At 41.4% G+C, this 23,464-nt stretch overlaps 2 protein-coding genes across 4 annotated transcripts in view; one reads left to right on the top strand and one right to left on the bottom strand.

The window, feature by feature from the left end:
* Positions 1–802: 802 nt before the first annotated feature.
* On the top strand, positions 803–11,596 carry LOC148356573 (butyrophilin subfamily 3 member A1). Its single transcript, XM_088347150.1, has 10 exons — positions 803–836; positions 1,739–1,788; positions 1,870–2,024; positions 2,097–2,198; positions 4,084–4,212; positions 6,117–6,224; positions 6,438–6,566; positions 8,571–8,649; positions 8,746–8,772; positions 10,063–11,596. The coding sequence occupies exons 2-10, from the start codon at positions 1,761–1,763 to the stop codon at positions 10,584–10,586; spliced, it is 1,281 nt and encodes a 426-aa protein (XP_088203276.1). The 5' UTR covers positions 803–836; positions 1,739–1,760; the 3' UTR covers positions 10,587–11,596.
* Positions 11,101–23,464, bottom strand: part of focad (focadhesin) — a 33,011-nt gene continuing 20,647 nt past the window's right edge. For 2 of the 3 annotated variants that reach the window (XM_088347147.1, XM_088347148.1), the window contains exons 27-44: positions 22,625–22,863; positions 22,462–22,551; positions 22,234–22,384; positions 21,847–21,966; positions 20,857–20,979; positions 20,700–20,777; positions 20,549–20,620; positions 19,241–19,343; positions 19,090–19,170; positions 18,197–18,328; positions 17,989–18,104; positions 17,664–17,924; positions 17,511–17,600; positions 15,892–16,069; positions 15,720–15,817; positions 13,410–13,661; positions 13,269–13,344; positions 11,101–13,197 (exon numbers count right to left, since the gene is read on the bottom strand). In XM_088347147.1, the coding sequence (XP_088203273.1) occupies positions 13,124–13,197; positions 13,269–13,344; positions 13,410–13,661; positions 15,720–15,817; positions 15,892–16,069; positions 17,511–17,600; positions 17,664–17,924; positions 17,989–18,104; positions 18,197–18,328; positions 19,090–19,170; positions 19,241–19,343; positions 20,549–20,620; positions 20,700–20,777; positions 20,857–20,979; positions 21,847–21,966; positions 22,234–22,384; positions 22,462–22,551; positions 22,625–22,863 (2,334 nt within the window). In that variant the 3' untranslated portion in view covers positions 11,101–13,123. The remainder of the gene's footprint in view (positions 13,198–13,268; positions 13,345–13,409; positions 13,662–15,719; positions 15,818–15,891; positions 16,070–17,510; positions 17,601–17,663; positions 17,925–17,988; positions 18,105–18,196; positions 18,329–19,089; positions 19,171–19,240; positions 19,344–20,548; positions 20,621–20,699; positions 20,778–20,856; positions 20,980–21,846; positions 21,967–22,233; positions 22,385–22,461; positions 22,552–22,624; positions 22,864–23,464) is intronic. The other variant, XM_088347149.1, reaches the window with a different exon arrangement.

Here is a 23,464-nt window from a genome sequence, read left to right as displayed (position 1 = left end):
GTCCAGGGCAAGTTCCATCAAAACTGCTGAAATGGCAGCAGAAGATGACCACTTACACTGTTCCCGCCGCTGAGCTGCACCTTGACTCGATCTCACAAAAAGGTAAGCTACAACCCTCGTGTTGTACAGATTTTAAGGACGGTTGTTTTACTTTTTTATTCAGATTACAAGGAGATATGAATGAAAACGTTTTATTTTTCTACTGTTGGGACTAACATAGGAAAAGGCAAAACATTTAAAGTTAAATAAGATATTAACTCATTCAATGCCAGACATTTTCTCAGCTAATTTTTGCCATTTTGATTCATTTTAGAAGGCCTACAGAAGTTTGTTCTTTAGTTCTATGGGCATAGGACATATTGAAGAACGCTTGAATCATAGGAAGCAACAGTTGAACCTAGCTAAGTTTCTTAACTTTTGTGGAAGGATGCATTTCAAGTAGAACTTTCACTTGGGTGATTTTTGTTTTTGTTTAGTTTTTTGGGGGGGCAATTGTGCTACCTCCATTATATAAACAACGCTTCCATAAAAACTAAGGTACATTGCATGAAAAATAGCAGTGAACTTGTTCATGAACTTTGCGAGAACCATTTAGCGCCCAATGTTTCCAGTGATTTGATCACACGATTTTGGTCACTATGGCTAACGCGTTCCTGCGGATGTTCACCAAACGTCATCCCCGATGATGGCCCAATGATGAAAACTGATTGAAATGTTAAATTCTTATCCATGTCTATGCTTTTTCACCTCATTGCTTCCCTATGCCTACTATGACTGTATACTGTATTCTGTTTTTAATCTTAGACACCTGCAAAGCAGATCGCATAGGATGCCAGGTCATTATTTTGACTATTATACTAAACTGCTATTCATTATTTTGACTATGATGCTGTCATGGAATTTGCCCAATTCGGTATCTTTGCTTTCTTCCAGCCGAGTAATGTAACAATTATTCATATCAGTATTGGCAGTAGATAAGTATTATTTTTCTCATTGTATACTAATTACATGCCCATGGGGTGGTATAGAATTTTTAATGAACAAATTTTGTTTGACGGGTATGTTGAAGCATTGTAAAAAATAATAATAATTAAATAAGGTAAAAATCTCGCACACAATTTTGTTCATTTTCATTATTTTTTTATTTTGCTAAAGAAAAAAGGGAGAGAAAAATATGTTAACATTTTTTGTTTTACTGGCAGGTATTTTTCATGTCCCCCCCAAAAAATTAAAAACAGGTTAGAAATGTAGTAAAATCCTAAATTACAGTATAATTATTAACTAAAATAAATATCCTGACCAAAAAGGCTAATAAAATAAAGGTAGCCACCATGATAAGCATAAAAACAATAATCTGGTCCTGGGAATTATTTTTTAAAAACATTTTCGACCAAATAATTTTAACAGGTTCAAACTGTGTGCAATCATGCTTTTAGATAGGAATACGCTAAGCAAGGAAGGTCACAGCAACCTAGCGGGTCAGCTGAAGTCTTCTATTCGATATCTGGGGGCCCAAATTCCTCTGTTTGAGTGGCCTTATAGGTTACATAACTAAAGTTAAGCTTTTGATTTAAAATTTGTAACTCCCCTTGTTAAACTGGCCTAAAACGTCATCCCAGCCCGTTTGTGAATGCAAAATTCCCATCTGTGGTCTTATATCAAACATCTGAGAGGCATAATCTAACATTACAAATAACCAAGTACTAACATAAGTGCATATTAAATTTGCTGTTTGTAGAACCCAAGAAACGCTGAAAGAGATGAAAGGCATTCTAAAACAGGAGCAAGGTAAGGATTTAGTTTTTGCCGTCACCACTTTCGGAAATGCACCGTTTCACTGATAACCTAGTGCGATTTTTGCTTCATCAGGCATCGCAGTGCCGCCCCAGCTGCAGGATCGCAACTGCAACCAGAGCAGCTCGGTGTGCGTTGTGCGTTGGAATCTGCCCGAAGAGGACGTCCAGGTCCACAACTCGGCCCCAAGCGGGCCCGTTGTCAGTGGAAAACGCAGCGGACGCTCTCAAGTGCGTTTAGAAGGGACTCTAATCCCATTTCCTGGCCCATTTGATGGTCACTGACATTTGGATTGTCCACAGAACCAGCAGCCTCGCCAGAACAGCCTTAAAGACCTGCGCAGCCTGCAGGAGTGCGTGCACTTCATTCAACATTGGAAAGAGCAAGTGGACCAGGTTTGCAAGGTAGCAGCACTTTCGCCGTACATAAGTGCAATTTGCAAGAAACCATTTGAAAAATACCATGGCGGATAGGAACAGGGAAACAAGTTTCACAAATTTGAATGAATAAACTAGAAAAATCCGAGGAGTCCTATTAAAATGGAACAAAGGCTATATAAGAAATGTGCATCCTTGTTGAAGTTACAGCTGTGATAGAATAAAATATACCTTTATTGTCATTGTTACAACATGGGATATATTGTGACAACAAAATTGGACGTGGCACTCCAGTTCCACATTTTACAGTGAGGATAAGGAAAACAAAGAGATAAAGGAACAAAGAAGATGCTTTAACTGTCTTTGTTGTATAGGCTTTGTTTTCCTCCGGAGGGGAGGTGTATGAGGGGGTGAGGGACAGACAGAGATGGGCGGATCCAACTAGATTTTTGATCTTACTGTACACACGGTCCAGTGTTTTTTCCCCAATTGCTCAGTCCACGTGTTAAATGGATTTGGGAAGTACAGTCCTTAAACATGCCCGATTAAAGTCGCCGGCGACGATAAAAGCTCCTTTGGGGTGTGCAAGCTGCTATTTAGCAGCGGGCAGGAGATTTAGCGCTATGCTAACGTTAGCATCCAAGGGCCTTCTAAATAAACATGACTTGACTATGATCATGACAAAATATGACTAAATTGATCCTGGTAAGTCAGGTCAAGTCATGTTTATTGGTGTAGCACTTAATCACAAAACGTCTCAAAGGGCTGTACAGACCTTCATTAACATCCACTGATCTAAAACCTACATGGGGCAAGGAAAAACTCAAAAACCCTAGCATGAGGAAAATAAAGAAACCTTAAAAAGGGGCTGCACATGTAGTAATCCCCCCTCGAGGATGACCAGACTGCAATGGATGTTGCATGGGCATCAACAGACAAGACACAAAGAAGCCTTTCGCACGCCAATCACGATGCCTGGTTGTCCAGTGGACCGGATCCTTCCTGTCAAGCCTTCATGGAGTCCGCAAGATCAGTCCCCCCAAAAAAGGAGAGAAAATCCCAGCCTTCTCCATCGACCATGCGGCCCAAAATCCAGACGGATGCAGCATGGATGATGGCATACATAAGGCCTAAGTGCCGACACTGTGACCTGCACCAAGCAACAACCAGACTCAACCTTCTTCCTCAGGGACAAGAAAACAAGAGTATGAGTTCAACTCATAAGCTATAGAATATAAGTGCGTATCAAGTACCGATTCGAAAACTTCCACTGAGGTGGCAGATCGTATCTCCGAGTGTAGAGCACTGGTGCCCTAAAGGAAAACGCTTTTGAACCTGCAGATTTCTTCTTGGATCTTAGAATCACTTGTAGACTAGCACTTTTCGAGCAAAGGCTCCAAGCAGGAACATAGGAAAAGATATGTTGGTACAAAAAAAAAGACTAAATAATACAACAAATGACAAGTTTTCCCCCCTAAAATAGACTTTGTACTTTTTAGATTCCAATTCTTTATCATTAATGGTTAGTTAAATAATTATTACTTTTCTTTGTTATTGATAATTTTGCACAATCTCACGACACAGCGGCGGCTCGTGATCACGAGAGATGTAATGCGATAAAAAATTAAGTACAACACAAGCGCGCGGGATGAGGTCTGTATTGCAAAATGCGCGTGCTATCTGGGATGAGCTGGAGCTGGCGGTGTGCCGTCTCGAGCGGTCCCTAGTGGTAGGATCTGGAAATTATCGTAACTTGGAATTTCTGTCGGGCAAGATCAAAAAAAGAGTAGCTCGTTTGTTAAGGTATAACTGTATTAGGTTTGGTTCTTGAACATCTTATGCCACCCATTTGTCACCCTTGTGGAGAAGAAACGCTCCCAGCACAGCCTATTTAAATACTTTTCTTTTCCAGCAATCGGAATCTGAACCTAAGGCGGAGTGCAGCAAGGCTGAAAAGCCCGATTCGCGTACCGAACGCGGTTTGGAAGAGAGCCGTAAACTCATCTTGGAATGGGCCAATGAACTGCGCCATGTGGACAAGGTCTGTCTTTTCGCCCGGCAACGTCTTCCTGGGAGTGTGCTACAAGCGACTCTGGCGCTCCCCAGTGGCTCCCTGGCATTTTTTCAAAAATGTTTGATAATGGAAAATATGTTTTCTGTAGGAGGACAAACATGACACACACATAACATTTTCTATTGAAAGTACAATATATATATATATATATATACATATATATATATATATATATATATATATTCATATATATATATTGCGTCTAAATCATGGGACTACAACCTTTTTTACAAAGTGACTAAAAGGCATTTCACAAAATATATTTGTTTTTCATAAAACGTGCTGATCAAAATTAGAGAACACACGGATCCAATGGAAAAATATTTTTGAAGGTTAATACAGTCAACAATTAGTAAAAAGTGTACAGGCCTCTGCAGTGAATGACTTCAGCACACTGCTCTGTTGTGATTCTGGTCCATTCTTCTTCCAGCCTCCTCCACAGCTCATATATTGTAGTGGGTTTCTTGACCATAACTTTGTCACCAAGGATCTTCCAGAAATTCTCTATTGGGTTTAGATCAGGACTCCGGGCAGGCGATGCCATTATTTCAATATATCACCTTCAAGGAAATTCTTTGCTCGTTTTGCTGTGTGACATGGATCATGGTCCTGCATGAAGACTGCAGGCTTATTGGGCGATGAATGCAATTAAGGAACCATGTGCTGTTGAAGAAGGTTCTGATACACATTTGCATTCACTCAGCCATGTGGGTTTTCAAGAGGCCCAACTCCTGCTGCAGAAAACATGCCCTAAACCATGACACATCCACCTCCCCCTTTTACTGATTTTTTTACACATTGTGGGTTTAGTCTTTATCCAATATGTCGCCGAACATAATGCTTCCTATCACTGAAGTGAACTCTGTATCAGTACTCTTCTGTCCACACAACATACTCCTCAGAAAAGCTCAGTCTAGATTTTTTATTTTTTGTTTGTTTGCCAATAAGAGATTTGGTCACTCCAGTGTGGGCCTTCAGTCTGAATGCTCTTAAATAGCGAAACAGATCCTTACAATGTTTAGCACTGAACTGGTGAGCGGTTAAAGCTTCATTGTGGCAAAAATTGCCCATTGGCATCCTCCGCAGGAATCTGTCCTCTCTTGCATTTGTCTTCTGTGGACAACCAGCCTTCCTAGGCTACTTGATTGACTTTGTACTTTTGTGTAGATGAAATATTCTTGAAATCACAGATTTGGGACGTTCAACTTGTTTTTGATGGTTGATTGGGTCATCATTTTGACTAGATTTTTTTTTTTTTGTTGAAATGCCGCAATCATTTTGTGAAAAAAATGTTCTAGTAGCATGATTTAGACACTGCACGTTTACAAAATGGTAGTGCGACAGGATGCAATGGCTAACAGCTAACAGTGCAGGTTTTTGTATTTTTGGGGCTATTTTAAATGTTTGTATCATGTCACGCAAGCATTTATTTGAGATATTCTCGCACTGATCTGGTAAACCTAGGTGATCTGCAAGAAATGACCATTTCCAGCGAACTCCACCAAGTGACAGATACTGCACAAAAGATCATTGGCAAACCGGGGCCTTCCTTACATGACATTTACCATACCAGATGTCTGAACAGAGCAAAATGCATCATAAAGGACATCATTCACCCGGTTTCCATTTGTTCTGCCTGCTACCATCTGGTAGGCGATACCGACCTACTTGAGCCAAAACAAATAGACTCAGAGACAGCTTCTCCCCCAAAGCTCTCACAATACTAAATTCAAATTTGCACTGACCTAAACAGCACCTATTTGTTCATATCATTTAATCTGTATTTGCACTGTAAATAACCAATGATCTGTAAATAACCAAAATTTGTCATTGAACGCTACAATCTCAGTTGCTGCCTACTGGGTCCTCAGGTTCTGGAGGCGGCTGAGACCCAAGAAGCCCAGAAGATCTCAGGAAGCGCCGATGACATTCAATGCAAGGTCACAGAATGGGCCAAAGAAGTGCAGAAGATTTCCGAGGTGAGGAAGCACTTTGCCTACCATATTCATGTGAGTTGAGGAGATTCTGATGGCTTCTTTAAATTGACAATATTAAAGTGAGCACAGAAGCCTCCTGCAGTCTTGTTTACACTCATAGAGAAAACATTCTACTTTTAACTTTTTAAGGACACCTCAAATGACACTCCTGACTTTGTGATAATGAAACATATTTAAGTAAAAATGTATTTTCAGGACTGCGGTGTGCCGAGTGAGCAGCTGGGCAAAGCCCTGCGTTTGCTGGGCCTGAAGAAGAAGCGTCTGCTCAACCTGTTGCCCTTGCTTGAGTTCATTACATGGTCACTCCTCAAAGAGGACAGTGCGGTAAGACAGTCGCCAGCCAGGATATTAAAGAAAAACTCCCCCAAAACAAGGTCAGGCTGTTAGGGTGCAATAAGGTTGTAAATGGTAGAATCTGCCTTGCGGTCATTGAGGTAAGTAGGGTGATAAGGTGTGTGTGTGTAATGCCAGCGTGGCGCAATAAATGAGTCAGCTCCTTTTTATATAAGAGCACGTGTGCTGATAACCAAAACACATTTGTCTTTGACACGCTCACTTTGGAAATGCAAACTAGCGAATCAGCTTTCAAGTAACCAAACGTTTCTTGTTTGATTTTAAAAACATACCACAGTTTTGGTAAAGCACATACGAATGAAAACCAAAAGTCTTTAAGGAGCAAGGAAACCATATCACTCTGATGCATCTTTATTTATACTTAAAGGAGCTGTTTGGAATTTGGAACAGTTTTACTTGCTGCTGCCATTTCTTGGCTCGCGTCATCAATGCAGCCTGTCAGTTTATGATGCACGTGCAAGTACATGCATTTCTTAGACACACTCGATCAAACTTTTGTCTTTCATGGGATTTGGGTTGGCGTTTGTGCTCTGTCACCATTTTCATGCTACACTAACAAATAAAACCAACAATAAAAACTGCAGGAATGTGCATGGTGTCGCTCTCTGGCACACCCCCATTCCTTTTACCTAATGTGTTCCGTCCCAAACAGCTTTGATAAAAGCAGATGGGTGCCGTGGGAAATTTAATCTAAACTTGTATATAAATCTCATTTTGTGTGCGTTTGGACGTGGTTTATAGGCTCTGAAACGGCTGAACCGATTTTCGTGAAAATTTACACAATAGCAGTTTAGGCTTCTAGGAGTGTCTTTAGCTAGTTTTCGTGTCATGGCACCCCCAATAAATACCAACAAAATTGATAAAGATTTTGTACAAGCGGCTCTTTGGTACTCCCTAATGGCTCCCTGGCATTTTTTCGACAAACCAAGGCTATAATAACCACACACAAGTAGAGTACACTGCCAGGCCATTATACTTATAAAGAATAAGTGCTTTTTAAACTCAGTTGGGCATTTTTAACTCATACTTAATGGAGAACATACTCGACTTTCAACTCTTTAAGGACACTTCAGACAACGCACCCGAATTTGAACGTTTTGGAATTTCTTCACAATAAAACTGACGCCAGACACCAAACAGTTCTACATGTTTAATTGAATAAAATGATACCAGGTGTAAGCATTTCTTTTTCTTACGTAAACATAAAATATGTGTGGTTCAGGATGTGGACTGTGGAACGGTCGGATTAAGAAATACATGAACCTACGTCTTTCATTTGATTGGCAGAGCAAAAAGCAATATATAAACTGCAACATAGGAAAAAGTTTTTTTTGGTTTACCTTAACTTAGAAATAAAGTCTAAGTGCTGCTCTTTTGAATAAAAACCTCAATGGTATGTAATAATTGATTTAATAAAATAAAGTAAAAAGTCTATGCAACTCGAATAAAATGTTTTACTGGATAGCTTGACTTTATCTTGCTATTACCGGTACTCTCACAAGTCCTATTGTTTGGTCTCACCATCGCCCTCTGCCATGGAGTGAGACCATTTTTAAAATAGATAATCCCAAAACTGCAAAAGTAATAAATAAGAACTATAAAACTAAATGAACACAACCAATTAATGTTTTATTTCATATTTCCACGATGACAGGTGAGGCACTGCCTCCCCTGAATGCTCGTCACTTTAAGATAAAACCGATGTATAATACTTGATTCTTTACCTTCTTTAAAGATTTGTTTTAGAAAAAAAAGCTGTGACAGTGAATTTAAGCGGTCTTGATGGTGTTAACGCTTTTCTTTATGGTTTTATTCTCGGCCACAATAAAGCATGCCAAAGCCAATCCAATTTGAGGTCTTCAATTCATATTTGGATTAATGCTTTAGAGTGGTACTTTGAGCTTTGCTGTGATTCATCCAGGCATTTTTGTTGCTGGTTTGGGTCAAGGATTTTGTACTTTTTTTTTGTTCCAGGCGACCATGCCACAGTTGTGGTTGGCGGCAAAGCAGCGCACATGGGAAGGAGGAACTTCAAGATACATCCCCAACTCAGGTCGGTTTTTATTGAGCAGGTTTAACGACATCGCGCCATGCATTTATGATTTGGGGTCGTGAACTCACAACAATGTGTGATTTGTTTCGTTTGCAGTTTGGAGTTGGATTCTCAATGCCCAAGGTAAGGTCATCGCACGCATGTTTGCCAAGAGTCAAAGTGGGCCAACAATAAAAATTACGGTTGGCAAATAAACGGAAGGGCAAAGTGAGCAAGTTATCCAAAACAACCTAAAGGGGTCAATGTGGGCTGATGTTATAAAGTAGTGTTTGCCATTTTATTTTTTAACCAAGGCCAAATCAGTGCACTTCCCCTGTACTTCAACAGAGTTGTGGTTTAATATTGCGTGAAAGAGCTTTTCTTCTTCATTCTGTGACAATTGTTGAAGAAATTGTAAGAAGTTAAATTATTGGAGTGGACTATGCAAATCAGTGTTTCTGTCACAGCAAAATATTGGGCTAATAAGATGAGCTCTAATGCCTTTTCACATGTCATCTGCACCAGTGGTGGTCTAGTGGTAAAGTGTCCGCGCTTTCACCGCAACTATTTAGATTCTATTCCCATTGCAGTGTTTTGTGATTTAGGTCAGTGATGTTTATTACTAGCATACCATCGAGCCTTGTATGGTAATGCATACCTATAATCATAGTATGATTTCCAACTTTCTCTACCGTAGTCTGCAGTATGTGAGGCTCACCGTATTTCTTGACAAAGTGGGCTTCTTAAGTGAGCCGTATGGCCTAGAAAATACACTACCTTCAAATGACAGGGTTTGTCAGGGTGCTTAAAATCCTTGAAAATGATTGAATTTTAATGTTGAATTTTCAAGGATTGTAAAACTGCTTGCCTTTTGGGTGACGTGCTTGAAATTGTTACACTTATCAACAAGTCTGTTTAAAAATGAATTGAATTTCTTCCCTCGTGATTTACAGCAGCTCACATTAGTTTGTATGGCGTTGCCCTATGAAGTATTATTGTCCCCTATGGATCGTGCCCATGTGGACGGATGTATGCTTCACCTAAACAGGGCACTGTGAAATGTGTATTAGTGCAAGGATTACGTATCAATTATGGACATTTATTGCGGGCCATGGAAAAAGTTAAGATGGCATTTCTCAGTGGTAAATTGTAATGGGAAAAACTTCCTGCAACTGAAAATTTAAGCTACATAATATCACCATTTTACTCGACACCTATAAGGGGATTAGTCTCAAAAATTGATAAATGAACAGGCAAAAGTCGCATGTATAGTTTGCAGATATGTAGGTGGCTCTGCAAAATACAGGATTCACACCAGATTACTGAATGAATTGGAAAATTGGCTTTGAAAGTTCTTAAAAAGTGCTTGAATTTGGCCGTTAAAAAGATGTACAACCCCTCAAATGAGCTTGACTCTTGTACTGTCCATGACAGCGGATGTTATCCTGGACCCAAAAACCAACCACCCATGGCTCAGCCTGTCTGAGGACGGGCGCAGCGTCCGTGAAGGTTCGATGCCGGAAAACGCACCGTACAGCTCACAACGCTTTGACGATCGGCCCTGCGTGCTGGCCTGGGAGGGCTACGTGACTGGTCGGCACTACTGGGAGCTGGAACTGGCCAACAACAGCTCCTGGTGCGTGGGGTTGGCCTCAGCCAATTCTCCACGGCACGGCCGCTTCGCCATGAAGCCAACCAGCGGCTACTGGTGCCTGTGGCGAGGGCCACGCCGCTTTTACGCATGCACCGAGCCAGAGACGCCGCTACCGGCTTGTCTGGTACCGAAGCGGCTGGGGGTCTACCTGGACTACGAGGAAGGACAGTTGTCCTTCTACGACGCCCTAAGTAGGACACACATTTTCACCTTTAGCGCCCAGTTCAAACGAAAAGTGTATCCGCTCTTGGCGCTGCTCGACGGCCGTAGCCTCATCACCATTGTGCCGCCGCGCAATGTCTGAATTGTGGGCTTCATTTTCCTGCACTGTCTGCAGGCTAGAGGTAAGATGGGGCTTAAGAAAATCCGTCCGGGTTCATATTAAAGGTCGACCACAAACATTTAACTTGATTTGAAGGGACCGAGTCTGAAGACCAAAATTTTCATATTGTAATTGTGGCCAGGCTTTTTTCTCGCTAACAAATATAATCCAGCCGTCATGTTTGTGTCACACGGTGAAGGAATCGCACGATGGATTCAGTCCCCCTCTTGTGCAGCTCAGCCGGCATTGCTGCACTTGGTGGATGCTTCACGGCACAACAAAGAAACAAGAACAATGACAGGTGAATAAAAAAAAGTCAGCAAGAAAGAAGCCCGGCGCAAACCCGAATATAATGATTGACATTTTAGGCCCTACTCAGGCTTAAGATCTTACCTCTACTGCAGGCCTTCACCATTCCTAAGATAAAAAATGCCAACATCCGGCACATTCCAATTTTGGAGAGAAAACTAGGCAGTCTGACAACATTGTAGACATGTTTGATCAGAAGAACACTTGTAATTTTCCAATAACATTTTTTCAAGAATAAGGTCACAAATCCCATTTTCTAACCTTGACGAGCGGCTTGTTTTATTCTCAGTTCACAAAATTCCACTGTATTTTCTGTAAAATATCTATTCTTATCTTTCAAAAATGATTTGTCAAAAGTAACTATGTTGATGGCACTGGCTCACAGAAAGTTGGCAACCTTTCTCTCAAAACGGAAAAGGGAAACACCAAACCCAGAAAATCACATCAAAAAGAACGTTGTCCATGAACGTGTATGAGTGATGGCTACACTCTATACTGCACATGGTATATTATTGAACTCATCTTTCACATGTATTTATTCGACGAGCCAAAACAAGCATTAATGCATGCACTTTACAACATATGGAAAAAATCCGTTTCTGCTTTTATTTCCAAGATAAAAAAAATTGGTCTAGTGCAATATTTGTTAATGTATTTGTTTGTATGTTAAATGTTATTTGTACTCACTTGCACCGTTTCTCCTACAATGTTCCATTAAAAAAATACTGATCTGATTTGAGTCTGTGCTTGCCCAATTTTATTTCGTACTAAAACTTATTATTACATGTTGGGCTTGAATAAACAAAAGTAAAAACATTAAAAAATAAAGGTTAGCTTATAACTTGGATCGTATAACTGACTATTGTCAGCAATGCCACTTTTGGACAAGGTGAAAGGACAACTCGCTGACCAGCTTGAGAGGCCAGATTTCTATCTACTACGCATTATCTGAAATCTGACAGGATGTTGAGAGCATTGATAGTCTGATTAGACTGGAAAGCAGCTTTTCTTTGGGTATTGGATAACTTCAAACTGCTTATACGGTTGGACTAAGTTCAAAGCAAATTGGTGGTGTGCATGCATTTCTTCCTTTGGAACATTTTAGGTATACTGAACCCCTACACATTAAGACGATTCACTTGTACTTTTTAGCCCAGGTACCTCCATGAGAAGGGAATTAAGATGGATGCCCCCTCTGCGGGCATGCTATGGAACCATCCTATGGATCCTAGCATGACACCCTAAGCGTCATCACAGAAGGCTGGCAGTCCCACCACTCAGAAACACATTTCTCAACACGATTAAGAAATATGAATTTCAAAATAAGACGGATCCATTTAATTTGAAACAGCATTTTAAGTTTCAAGAAAAAAATGCACCCGTCATCAGTTTCACTTAAATTTGGAGACCATGTCCCTTAGCACAACCAGGATGGACGAAATGCATTGCGAAAATCAAACAAGCAGCCAACAATTTATGTTTGAAGGATTTACGGAATTATTTCAGGCCTTGAACTTTGTTTCATCAAATAAGGCAAATATTAAAATCTGTCGTAATGGGCCACAAACGAACGTTTCAAAAACCCATGGTACCAATTAAACATCGAAGCAGATCTCCTGGTTTGTGGGCAGCGCTTTGCAATGATACCTTGAAGGATTTTACCCCTATAAAAGGCTTGCATGGTATGTGCCTTGCGATTCTAGCTTCCGCTAAACCTTTGGCTTCGGATTGGGGTCTTCCATCATCCCACCTAATCGAGTCCAATCCTAAATAGATGGCAGCCATCAGTTGCAAAGGACATCCAAAATTGGTTTTAAGTTCATAGATGGGAGCTGATATGGCTGACAGTTTCCCCGGAGATAAAAGCACAAACGTGGATAACCCCACCACATCAGAGCCCACAGATCCCACCTTGGTCCAAGTGTTCTCACTGTCTCTCCTCAGACTGGGTGCAGAGCTTCCAGGAAAGCAGGGGAAATAAAACAACATGCTAAATCCCGCCTTGTCTTTGAGGAGCGTCCCTAACCGTGTGACAGTCACTAAAGGGGCACTGAAATAAGCTAGTAAGAAATCAAGAGGATTTAATCAAGTAATAAAAAAGGCAACTTCAGACTTGGCATCACCAATACATCACAGCCATTTGAGGGTTCACTCATCAGGCAGGCCATTCATGATCTTCAGGTCCTCATCAACTCTCAGTTTGCCGCCAATTACCAACCGTACGCTCTTGTCCACACAGACTTTTTCTTAAACTCAGTAGAGCAGCGCAAAGCCAGCAGAGCAGCTGAAAGGAATCAGAGTAGACTGGCTCACAACCACAATCTAATTCTTACCCAACACTTTGCACTTTCTCACCTCTTGCCACGTCCACCGTCGCCGCTGACAGATTTTCTTCAGGTCCTTCAATCAGGCAGAGAAGCCAATCGATGACCTAGTAAACGCACAAACATCTCGCGTCATTTCCGAGCTGAGATTGCCAGGGCGGGCTTCGATCACCTTGGTGGAATGGCAGCTCCACGGATCCTCATGGAGAAGCAAGGGCAGGCTGCAGGGCAGAGCCAGCAGGCATCGCGACAGGGCACTCTCCGTCAGTGCCTCAGTGCCGTACAGGTCGTGTGAGAGGAGGGTAGGCTGGCGGCCCACACTCTTAAGGAACCAACAGGCCCTGATCCCGAGCAGAACGGGCAGAGATCCCTCGCCCCAGGAAACCACAGCTGCGGAAAACACCTGGAACAGGAAGTCTGTCGCCTGGACACAACAGAATGTTGTTTGTTTTCATTCAGCCCAACCATGTCCAATTGCAAATCCTGCATGTCTGAGAGTTTCCGTCCCACAAACGCCAGAATAATTAGCAAATTTGGTTTGAATAAACTGAGCAATGCCGTGGATGATATTCAGCTGTGTTTAAAGAGGGAAACCTTATAAACGTGCAAAGCTCCAGCTATTGAGGAGCGTTTTACAGCAAGTGGCTGTAAAGTGGCTACGGGTTAGATGTTGAGCTCGAAACCTAGCTCGACCCAATTTCTGTCCTAAGAGGGGCCTAAAATGTCAACCACGTTCGGGTTAGGCCATGCTTCTCTCTCACTGAGCGTTTCAAGGCTGTGAGTAGTTCTGGGCACGAGCGACCGTAGTGCACCCAAAAAAAAAAAAAAAAGAGTTGCCTTATAACACATAGTGAACTAAACTTATGCAATATCAATTTAAAGAACTCCTGTCTCTGTGTATTTTTCAACCGCCATTGTTCTTCTTTGTCTCTCTCAAGACATACTGCTGCTGTGGTTCACGGCCCAATATTCAACCCGTCAAACTGACGACCGGCCATTAAATTTTCCTGTCAACTATTAACCCTCATCTTGTGTTAGAAATTGGCACCACTAACTGTTGTCAAATATTGACCCATGCGTAATCGTTCAAGCATAAAATGTCAATTAAGTTAAGCCGGCGCGGGGCTTCTCGTTCTTATTTACGGTGACGGCCAAAATCACCCTTCCTTCTCGCAAATAAAATTTGAAAATTCGAGTTTACTTTGGGCTCAGTCCCTCAAACTGAGTCGGCTCAGTCAGGTCGGGCTGGCTTTGTTAGACCTGATCAAACTTCTAACCTGGGGTCCAAGTCACGACCGCCAAAAATTATTGTTCAGTACAGTTAATAATGTATTTCTTATACAGCTCGGTGGCCTTGGGGGTGAGTTGTGGTTCAAGCCAAGTCATACCTAAGATTTAAATATTGGTACCCTTTGCCTCCCTGCTTGGCGTTCAGCATCAGGGGTTGGATTTGGGGAGTTTGGTCACCTAATGACTCCCAACACCTGTCAGGAATCCCCTCCTCTGTATCAATCTCCCAAAAAAGAGTCAGAAATGACTCTAGCCACCTCCCATTAGGGGGATATGGCTGCGGTATATATATATATATATAAAATAGTTAATATTACATCGTAGAAAACATTATATACATCTATATACTGTATATCCCCATTGTAATTTGATTTTATGGCTTTTAAACACAACAGTTATTATATTTTATAACCTTAAAACGGGTTACTGAAGATTCTAGCGCAACATTAGGGTTAAAAAAAGGTCAATGATGGAAAATTTGTCGATTAATGTAACCACTGCAGACACAGAGATATAAAATACGTAAATGTTTATAGTCTTGTTTAACTTAAGATTTCTTTACAACAGACATGCTCAAATTCCTCAATGATAACTTAATAATAAAATCACATTATAAAGCGGGGATGGAAAGTGACTTTATGCTTGTCACCACAGTTTTTTGTTTGTATAAGATTAAATTAGTGAAAAAAAGAAAAGGATTGTTTCAAGTACAGTCTAAACGCCAACTCAAATTCAAAGAACGATGAAAGAAAATAGATTTTTTTTTCAAGCGCGTTCAAGAAAACCACATACTTGCACGCGCTACATAAGGAGCGTGACAGAAGCTGAAATGATTAAGGCCGGAAATCATGTAATCTAATAAAAAAAGGTTCCAAATTCCGTACAGCACATTTAATATCATGATATTTATCTTATTACTCTATTTTTATATTTATTTACTCTTTGAGTTTTTAGTGATCAGGACGATGGTTGGGAATGGATAGTTTTCAGTTTTGGTGTTCAAGAAATTCTAGGTACCAACTTTATCCAGGAGCGAATTGATCTCGTATGCAGAGGGGCCACTGTACTCGGCAGTTTTTGAGGTTGTAAAGTTATTTGCCATCGTCTAGTGGTGGAAAGCTTTGAGTTAAATTCCAAGTCAAATCGGGGCTCAACAAATCAACAAAGCAAAAGTTAAAAAAGTCCAACACACCATTTTAGTGTTCCCACATGTGACAGCTTTGGCACCATAGGCAACATTTCGGATGAGACCCATCAACTCCAGCAGCCACTCGATTCGCTTGGAAACTTCTGCAACACAAAAGCTCGTGGCACTTTGCCGCTTTCCAAAAAAAAATTAAAAAAAAATCCTTTTTTTATTTTACCTGTATTGGGACCGGTGGCCAGGCGACAATGATAGAAGGTTTGCAGGAGGATCCAGCCGACCCGCTGGCTGGACCAAGCGCTGAGCACGCCGGCAATGACGTCATTTAAAGCTAGGAGGGGAATCCTGCCTTGAGAGGCCAGGTAAGCCAAGACAAAGCAGCTTTTTTCCATCTGTGCCTAAAATGTCAGAAAAAAACATTTTCACAGCATTTTGCTCGTACAACGTTACAGGAGTAGTAGTAGTTTTTAAACTCAAAATTGTTGGCCTATTTTCGAGTTTGGATTTTTTAAAGTGGGTGTGTATCCATTCTAATTTACTAGTTGGCAGTGCATTCCTTTCATTCAGAAGGTGATTGAAACCGGGTACTGTTGTTTTTCTTAGCATGATGAAGAAAGTCTATCCCTGTCAACTTGTACGTTTCTCCTGCATTTTAAACATTTTTTTGACCATTTCAAATAGTGGACGCCGTATAACAATTTTTGTACAGGTTTTTTTGGATACACTGCTACGTCTAATTAGCAAAACTGAATTTACTGCAAGAACTAAGAAAAATGCCGAAATAACTGATTGTGTCATTTATTTGGTAAAGAAGATAAACATGTTAAGACAATGGTCTTTGTTTTTATTCTACATAGTCTGTCTTGCTGTGATTAAGTGCCACATAACTTCAGACTGTTGATACACCAAGTCGTGTCTTCACTATCTCAACAGTCAATGACATACGTCATGCCACATATCATTGGAAAGCTTAAACCTTTGGGTTTTAAAAAGAAAATATACTCATCACAAAAACTTCCCTATCAGTCTGAAACAAGATATACAAAAACTATAAATTCAATATAGCTCAACAAAAAGTGCTTGGAAATTCTACCTGTAACACGATTCCTCGCAAATATGGTGTGGTTGCATTTCCAAGAGTCCAATGAATCCAACCGTGTAAAATATTTACTCAAAAAACATTGGATAATGCCGACAGACATTGTGACAGTGATTATTTCTGTTTGGGACAAAACTTGAGAGTTTTACTTTTCAAATGAGACAAACTGTCCATTTATTCCGATTGGTTCAAGAACTGCATTTGATGTACTTTGGGTAGGCCTTAGATTTGGATTTCAGGCGAATTTTACAGAAACGTTAAGGGGTTATCGTATTCGTGTTTAATAATCATTAATAAGGGGACCAATTGTTATCAGTTGCCAGGTGTTAAAGTCAAACCATATCCCATCCTGCTTTTTATACCTACAAAAATCAGTATCTTCATTAATAGCAGCCAAAATGTTTTCTGGGTCTCATTTGAAATATTGAGAATAAAAATTTGGCTACAAACAAAAGAGATTACCGAAAACAACAAAAATCAAGCCCTGTTAATACTTTGCAGTCGTGTGGACCTCCCCTGCAGGTTCTCCAAGTGCAGTTCTCAAGAACTCGATGCAGTCAGTTTTCAATTGATCTTTGACTATTCGAGTCAAGGGTGTTGGAGGAGTAAGACACTGAATACAGGCTGCAGAGAGGCTACTGCTATTCAGACTGTAAACCTATGCAGCACTCCTTCTGGTGTAGAGACTAGTGGCGAAAGACCAACAACTCCTGCCAGGATTTATTTTAGCAATCTGATACCTCAGTGACGCCCACGATGCGGTCAATCTCCTCATCAGACATCTCAGAAAAACATTTGGCCACGCCCACATATAAATCAGCTTCGCCGTCCTAAAGAAGAGAGGCAAAGCATAATGACTTCATTCAATGTGGCTTTTGAAAGAGGCTGGGTACCTTGATTTGATTTGGCAGGAGGGCAAAGATCTTTTCGGTGGTGGAACACAGGATGCTCCAGCATGCACTGGAGGAGGCGGGGGCAGCCAGAGCCTGAGCCAGCCCCGCAAGCAAGGCACCATGGAGGCAGGGCTGACGGGCTCCTTGGTCCTCCTGAAAGCTCTGTAAGCCTAAAGTATCCACCAGAAACTGAAGCTTGTCCTCAGGGACATGCTTCATCCACCAATACAGCTTTTCATACAAAAGGGCCCTGGTTCGGAACTAAAAAAACAAATTGTATGAGGGTTCACTAGCTTCTTTTACCCTGAAAAGCGCACAGACTTACGCTGAGACTGTACACCAGAGGCGATGAGAGCCAGGAGCCAAGAAAGAGCGAAGCACTAGGGGAAAACTGAGCTTGAGTTGTTGCCAACACCACACACTCGTGCTGAACCTCCTCACCTGCCAACACGGGGATCAAAAATTTAAAAAAGGTGTATCATTGAAAGACCTATTGCTAATATGTGCAGGCCTGCCAGCTGGCGAAAACCCACCAAAACGGAGTCTCATCAGAGGGGACAAGATAGCGTTCCAGTTGACTGGCGGGTATTGGACACCAGCGCTGCCCACTGAAGATAGAGCTGTCAGCACTGTTTTCACAACACTTGGATGTGTAAGCTCTGGGCCTAGGGACACAATTAAGATAAAATAATCCATATTGAGCTAACTTTATCAGGAAAACAGTATGTAAAAACTTGCAGGAACAAGAATTTGCCAACAATTTTGGAATAGTTTGAACAAAAATTAAATAATTATTAACCACAAATTAACATTTAAAAATATGTATACATGAAATATTTTCTAAATTAAATTACCGCATATTGTTTTCAATATAAAATATCAATGAACTTCGTTTTTATTTTCAATTACGGTATTTTGGATTTATTAAGGTACATTGGGTGGGAAGCAGTCCAGGATTTCAGCCCAAAATCAGCTGGGATGAGCTCCAACACCACAGTGACCCTTGGGAGGATGGGTAATTGGAAAATGAAGTAATAAATTCAATACCCTAGTCAGAAAAGCAACTTTACATATGTTTAACCAGGGCTGGGCAAGTGCTAACACCAGGTATTGGGATAGACTTTCAATTTCAATGCCTAAGCCCGGATGGTCATTTTGTGTCAACTTCCAAGTTGACTTGATAATAACGAAAGTGCCGCCTGAAAAAAACATTCGTAGCCATTCTCATTGCCAATTTCTGCACTAGCAAATAGAAAGCCTCCGACCATCTCATGGTAGAGATCTGTGAGCAGTGGACAAGCAGGATACCAAAGTCCTTCTTTTAAATATTCTGTCATTTTTCTTGAAAAGAGTTCAATTCTTCGACTAATTTTCTGAAAACCCATGTAGCAACAGTGTCATTCACATGATATACGAAAAAGCAAACCTTTCTTTCCCGCCTCGAGGAGTAGGTCCACAATAGCCCTGATGACACTTCTCTCCGTCAGATAACTGAAATCCGAAGGCACTGAATGCACGGCAAAACCAAAAGCGACGTCACCACCAGCAACACCGTTTTTCCTATGTGGTCGACGTACCTGCCGTGTGACTGTGGCTGCTGAATGTGTGAGACAGATGCAAGTGACCCAGTAAGCAGGCACAATTGGACTGCAAGCCGATGGCTTCCGAGAAGTTTATGATCTAGGATGCACATTTTACAAAGGTTGAGGGTTTTATGAAGTTGTGCAGGGCAGCAAGTTGATGAAGGATTAAGACTTGCTTCACATGAACTGATTAAAGTCAGTAATAGTGTTGGGGCTGACGCCGTGATAACAAAAATGTTCCCGGAACGCAATTACTTTTCTCGGTAAGGAGTACCTTAATGCGTTATTGAGAACATTTTGTGACTACTGTCGTTACATGGTGCGTTACAGCGTATTCCGCGACTTATTAAATGCAGATAAGGCATTACACTGTCCTCTAACTGCTGAAGACGCCTGCCTCACTCACGATGTCACATACAGCCCTCGATCAACCTAGAGACGTCAACTGGAGGGTGGTCGTGTGCATATTTATAATACTAAGTACAGGTTAATACAGTTATTGTGGCGCTGTCTCAACCACAGAATATGAGAACACCGAATTTCTTGTTATGGAGATATTATTATGTATATACCGTCATCCAAGGTGAATTTACATTTATAAATTAAACAAGGTCAGCTTAAATGCATATATTTGGTTGTGTGTCACCAGTAGCGAATGGTGGGCAGCATATGGGGAAAGGGTCGTGGCATATACAGGAACAACAAACATGCTGAATTTTGGTATTTTTATTTGTAAAATTATTTTTGCAATACACCATGGCATAATTAAAAAAAAAAGGAAATGTTTTGAACAGTCCTCAAAAATAGGGGATGAGATCTTCAATGGGTCTGAAGCCTAAAGACAAAATAGATATGGAGTGTCTCAGCTAAATACTTGTTTTCAAGCTATCAAGACTGCACAAGATATGAAGGCTTCATTCCTTCCTCAGTTCGGTGTACACATTTTCCTCTATTTCTTTCATTATGTGGCAATTTTACAGCAGTTTTCGTTCGATGTGAGTTTATAGGGCACTTTGTAACTAGATAGTTACTAATGCTCCTTTTTGGTATCAGTAATCTGGAGGGTAACTGGGTTACTTCTTAAATGAAGTAACTAGAAACCGTAACTATTTTTCCAACACTGATCAGAAATTATATCAAATGAAAAAGAAAACTTGAAAGCATATTATAAAAAAAAAGTAAAAGCGGTTACTGAATAGGAAAAGCAGAAATGCAGGAGGAAAAAGTGGGAGACAAGTAACGAGGCAAGTAGTGCAAGAAACTTGGCTTTATTACTCCTTTGCGACAGTCAAGATTTCTTACCTGCTCAATGGCCCGAATTACTTCACTGAGTCGATTCTGCTGAGCAGAAGAAAGCTCCAGTTGGCTCTTGAGCTGCACACGCCAAAAAAATAGAACACTCAAATCCCAGTATGGGTGACGGAGCTGACCTCAGATATCCACGGTGCATCACCTGAATGAGGTAATTTTCCGATCCAACTAAAGCCACCAGTCCGTTAACGGCAGCCAGGCGCTGCATGGTGGGACAACCCTGACAACAACAACCACGTTGGTATGACACTCAAACTCAGATAGAAGAAGAGTTTGCCACGCTTTATCATTCAGTACACCTCTGACAGTAGAATCTTGAGCCAGGCGGCCAGGAGACGAGGCTGGAGGTCTTGCGCTTTACCGTGGCCGCAAAGCGCCAGGCCGTGGACCGCCAAGCCAAGAGCTACAGAGAAGCCCGGCGTCTGAAACCAATAAAACACGAAGGCTGCGTCTGAGCTGTTGGAATGGTGATCGACAGTACATGGTAATAAAGCTAGGAAGGATGAAGAATCGCATGCAAGTGAAGATGGGACCACACGAGAAGGAGAGAACCCAGCTACAGTAATCCTTCGCTTTATCGCGATTTTTCATGGTTTGGCTACTTTTGTGGATTTTCACTGAGCATTGTGTTCCACATCCTGATTGGCTTAAACAGATGACCCGCCCCTTTTCTGCCTGTGTGTCAATAACGTCACGGTCGAAGTTGTACACAAACATGAAACAGCGTGACAAACTTACATTACGTACACGCAAATCTCCAATAGTGGAATATATCAGCAAGATCCTTGTCAAAGTTATTTGACAGTACAGAAGTTATTTGTAAAAAATGTTAATAAAATACAGTACTTTTGTTTGTTGTTTAGAATGTTCTTTTCACGCCACGTTTTGGTAATCCACATGATGGTCATCTACATTATGGCTACAAAATATAATCTGAAGTAAAGTGGATTGTGTCCAGAGTCTATACAGTAGTACAGCTGCAATCTCATTTTTTTCCATTATAATTCGACAGTAAAGAAGTTATCTATTAAAAAAAGACCTTATGACGTACAGTACTTTTATTTGTTGAACAAATATTTGATCCTGTTAATTGGGTTTGTTCTTTGGTTTCAATGTATAATGGTCTATTCCATAAATACATGGATAAATAATTAAATGTTTCTACTTTATAGGTTTATAAGATCAAGGGACCTTTTTGAAACACAATCCCTGTGAAAAACAAAGGATATGTGTATTTATAAGAAAACAATGGCGGCAAAGCATTAGGGCCGCCGAATGGGCGTTTTCACCTGCTGGCTCTCCTCCGTCAAAGCGCGCAGAGTGGCCACCATCTCGTCCGCCTTGGTGGGATCCAGCACGCCGCATGCGAAGGCCGAGACACTGACGCACGCCACAGAGTATGCCAAAACCTGCACGGAAGGATTCATGTTTAGCAAACATACGCGTTTCTATTTCGCCCCTACCGACTCCCAGAGGCAGTGCTTTGAAGCGCTGAATGTTCCCTTCGCACATCTGCAGTTTAAGATGTGCATATCAAATTAGTCATTTGTAACAACTGTGACGCATGAATGTGTTTTAATACCAGTATCACCAAATCTTCATTTCCTACGGAATCTTCTTGCGTGAACAAAAGGATTCTAAGTGACAAGATGCTCTCGCTGCCTTTTAATTCCTACCTCCTGGATCATACGCCCCCGCTCGCCAGCATCCCGCAAAACACGATGGAGTTTGTCCAGCATTTGGCCAACGTAAGCGTGTTGGTCCGTTTGCCCACTGTCACACAGCGCTGAAAGCGCCATTCCCAGACCAAGCACGCAGCCGGTACTGCTAAAAAGAATCATTAAAAAATACTTATATTAGCAGAGCATGAGACTGGTTGTCTCCACCTTCTACATGGCACTCACTTGTCCTCCCCATCGGTGCTGAAAGAGCAAGCCTCTAAAGCTGAAAAAGCATCCAAGGGGAGCTCAGCATCCTTCTCGAAAGACACGTCACTAGAGAAGATGGAACAAAATACCCCAGGGTTGGGCTGATTTGACACAACTTTACACCTGAGGACAGCCTTACCTGAACCGCTGCTTTCGTAAGCCGGATAGCAGCAGGCCCAGAGCCAGGCCCGAGTGGAACCGAACGGCCAGAGAATCGTCAGCGCCGGGTGATTCGGGCAAGCAAGCCCGTAGCGCAGACAGAACACTCTTGGGACTCTCCGGGTGCCACGGGAGCAACGACGGAACCAGCAGAGCCAGGGCAAGGCTGGAGCAGGAACGGGCGATGGCACTTGCAGTGTTCTCACCAGAATAGGAACGCTGGAAAAGACATAACATGAGAGGATATGCTTTTTAAGGCCACACACCCTTGTCCAAATCCCCAAATTTTGACAAAGAAATGTTTTTTACCTTTTGAATCTCTTCATAATATTAAATAATATGGGCTTTTTTGCCTTTGATTACAAGCAGAATGCTAACACTGTCATTTTTACGTGTTTTATTATTGTCCAAGAATAAAAGGACACACTTTTGTTTGCAGGAAAAAAACCTAACTGATCATGACAACATCTAAATTCTCTCACACATGAGAGATTGTTTGTTGTGATATACGCTGGCAACCTTTTTAGGGGCCAGATACATGAAGTAAAAATCCGACCTAACCCTAACGGACGTCACGTCATGCAAAACTGGAAAAAACAGCATGTTGGTGGGGTGTGTCATAGTAGGTATTCTTAAAGAGTTGAAAGTTAAATAATTTCTTCGTCAAGTATGAATTAACAATGCCAAACTGACTGCAAAGTGCCCATATGCTTCATTTTCAACTGTGCCCGTCTGCTTTTATCTTATCAGAGGTGTCCGAGACAGAACATATTAAGTTCGAGGGGGCAGAGGGAATGCTGGAGAGTGATGTAATGATGGT

Source organism: Urocampus carinirostris, chromosome 11 (genome assembly GCF_059441175.1).
Source record: "Urocampus carinirostris isolate Australia breed hairy pipefish chromosome 11, RoL_Ucar_1.0, whole genome shotgun sequence".
Classification (NCBI taxonomy): Eukaryota; Metazoa; Chordata; class Actinopteri; order Syngnathiformes; family Syngnathidae; genus Urocampus; species Urocampus carinirostris.
The sequence above is the reverse complement of the archived record's forward strand: the minus strand, read 5'-3'. Positions and strand labels throughout refer to the sequence as shown.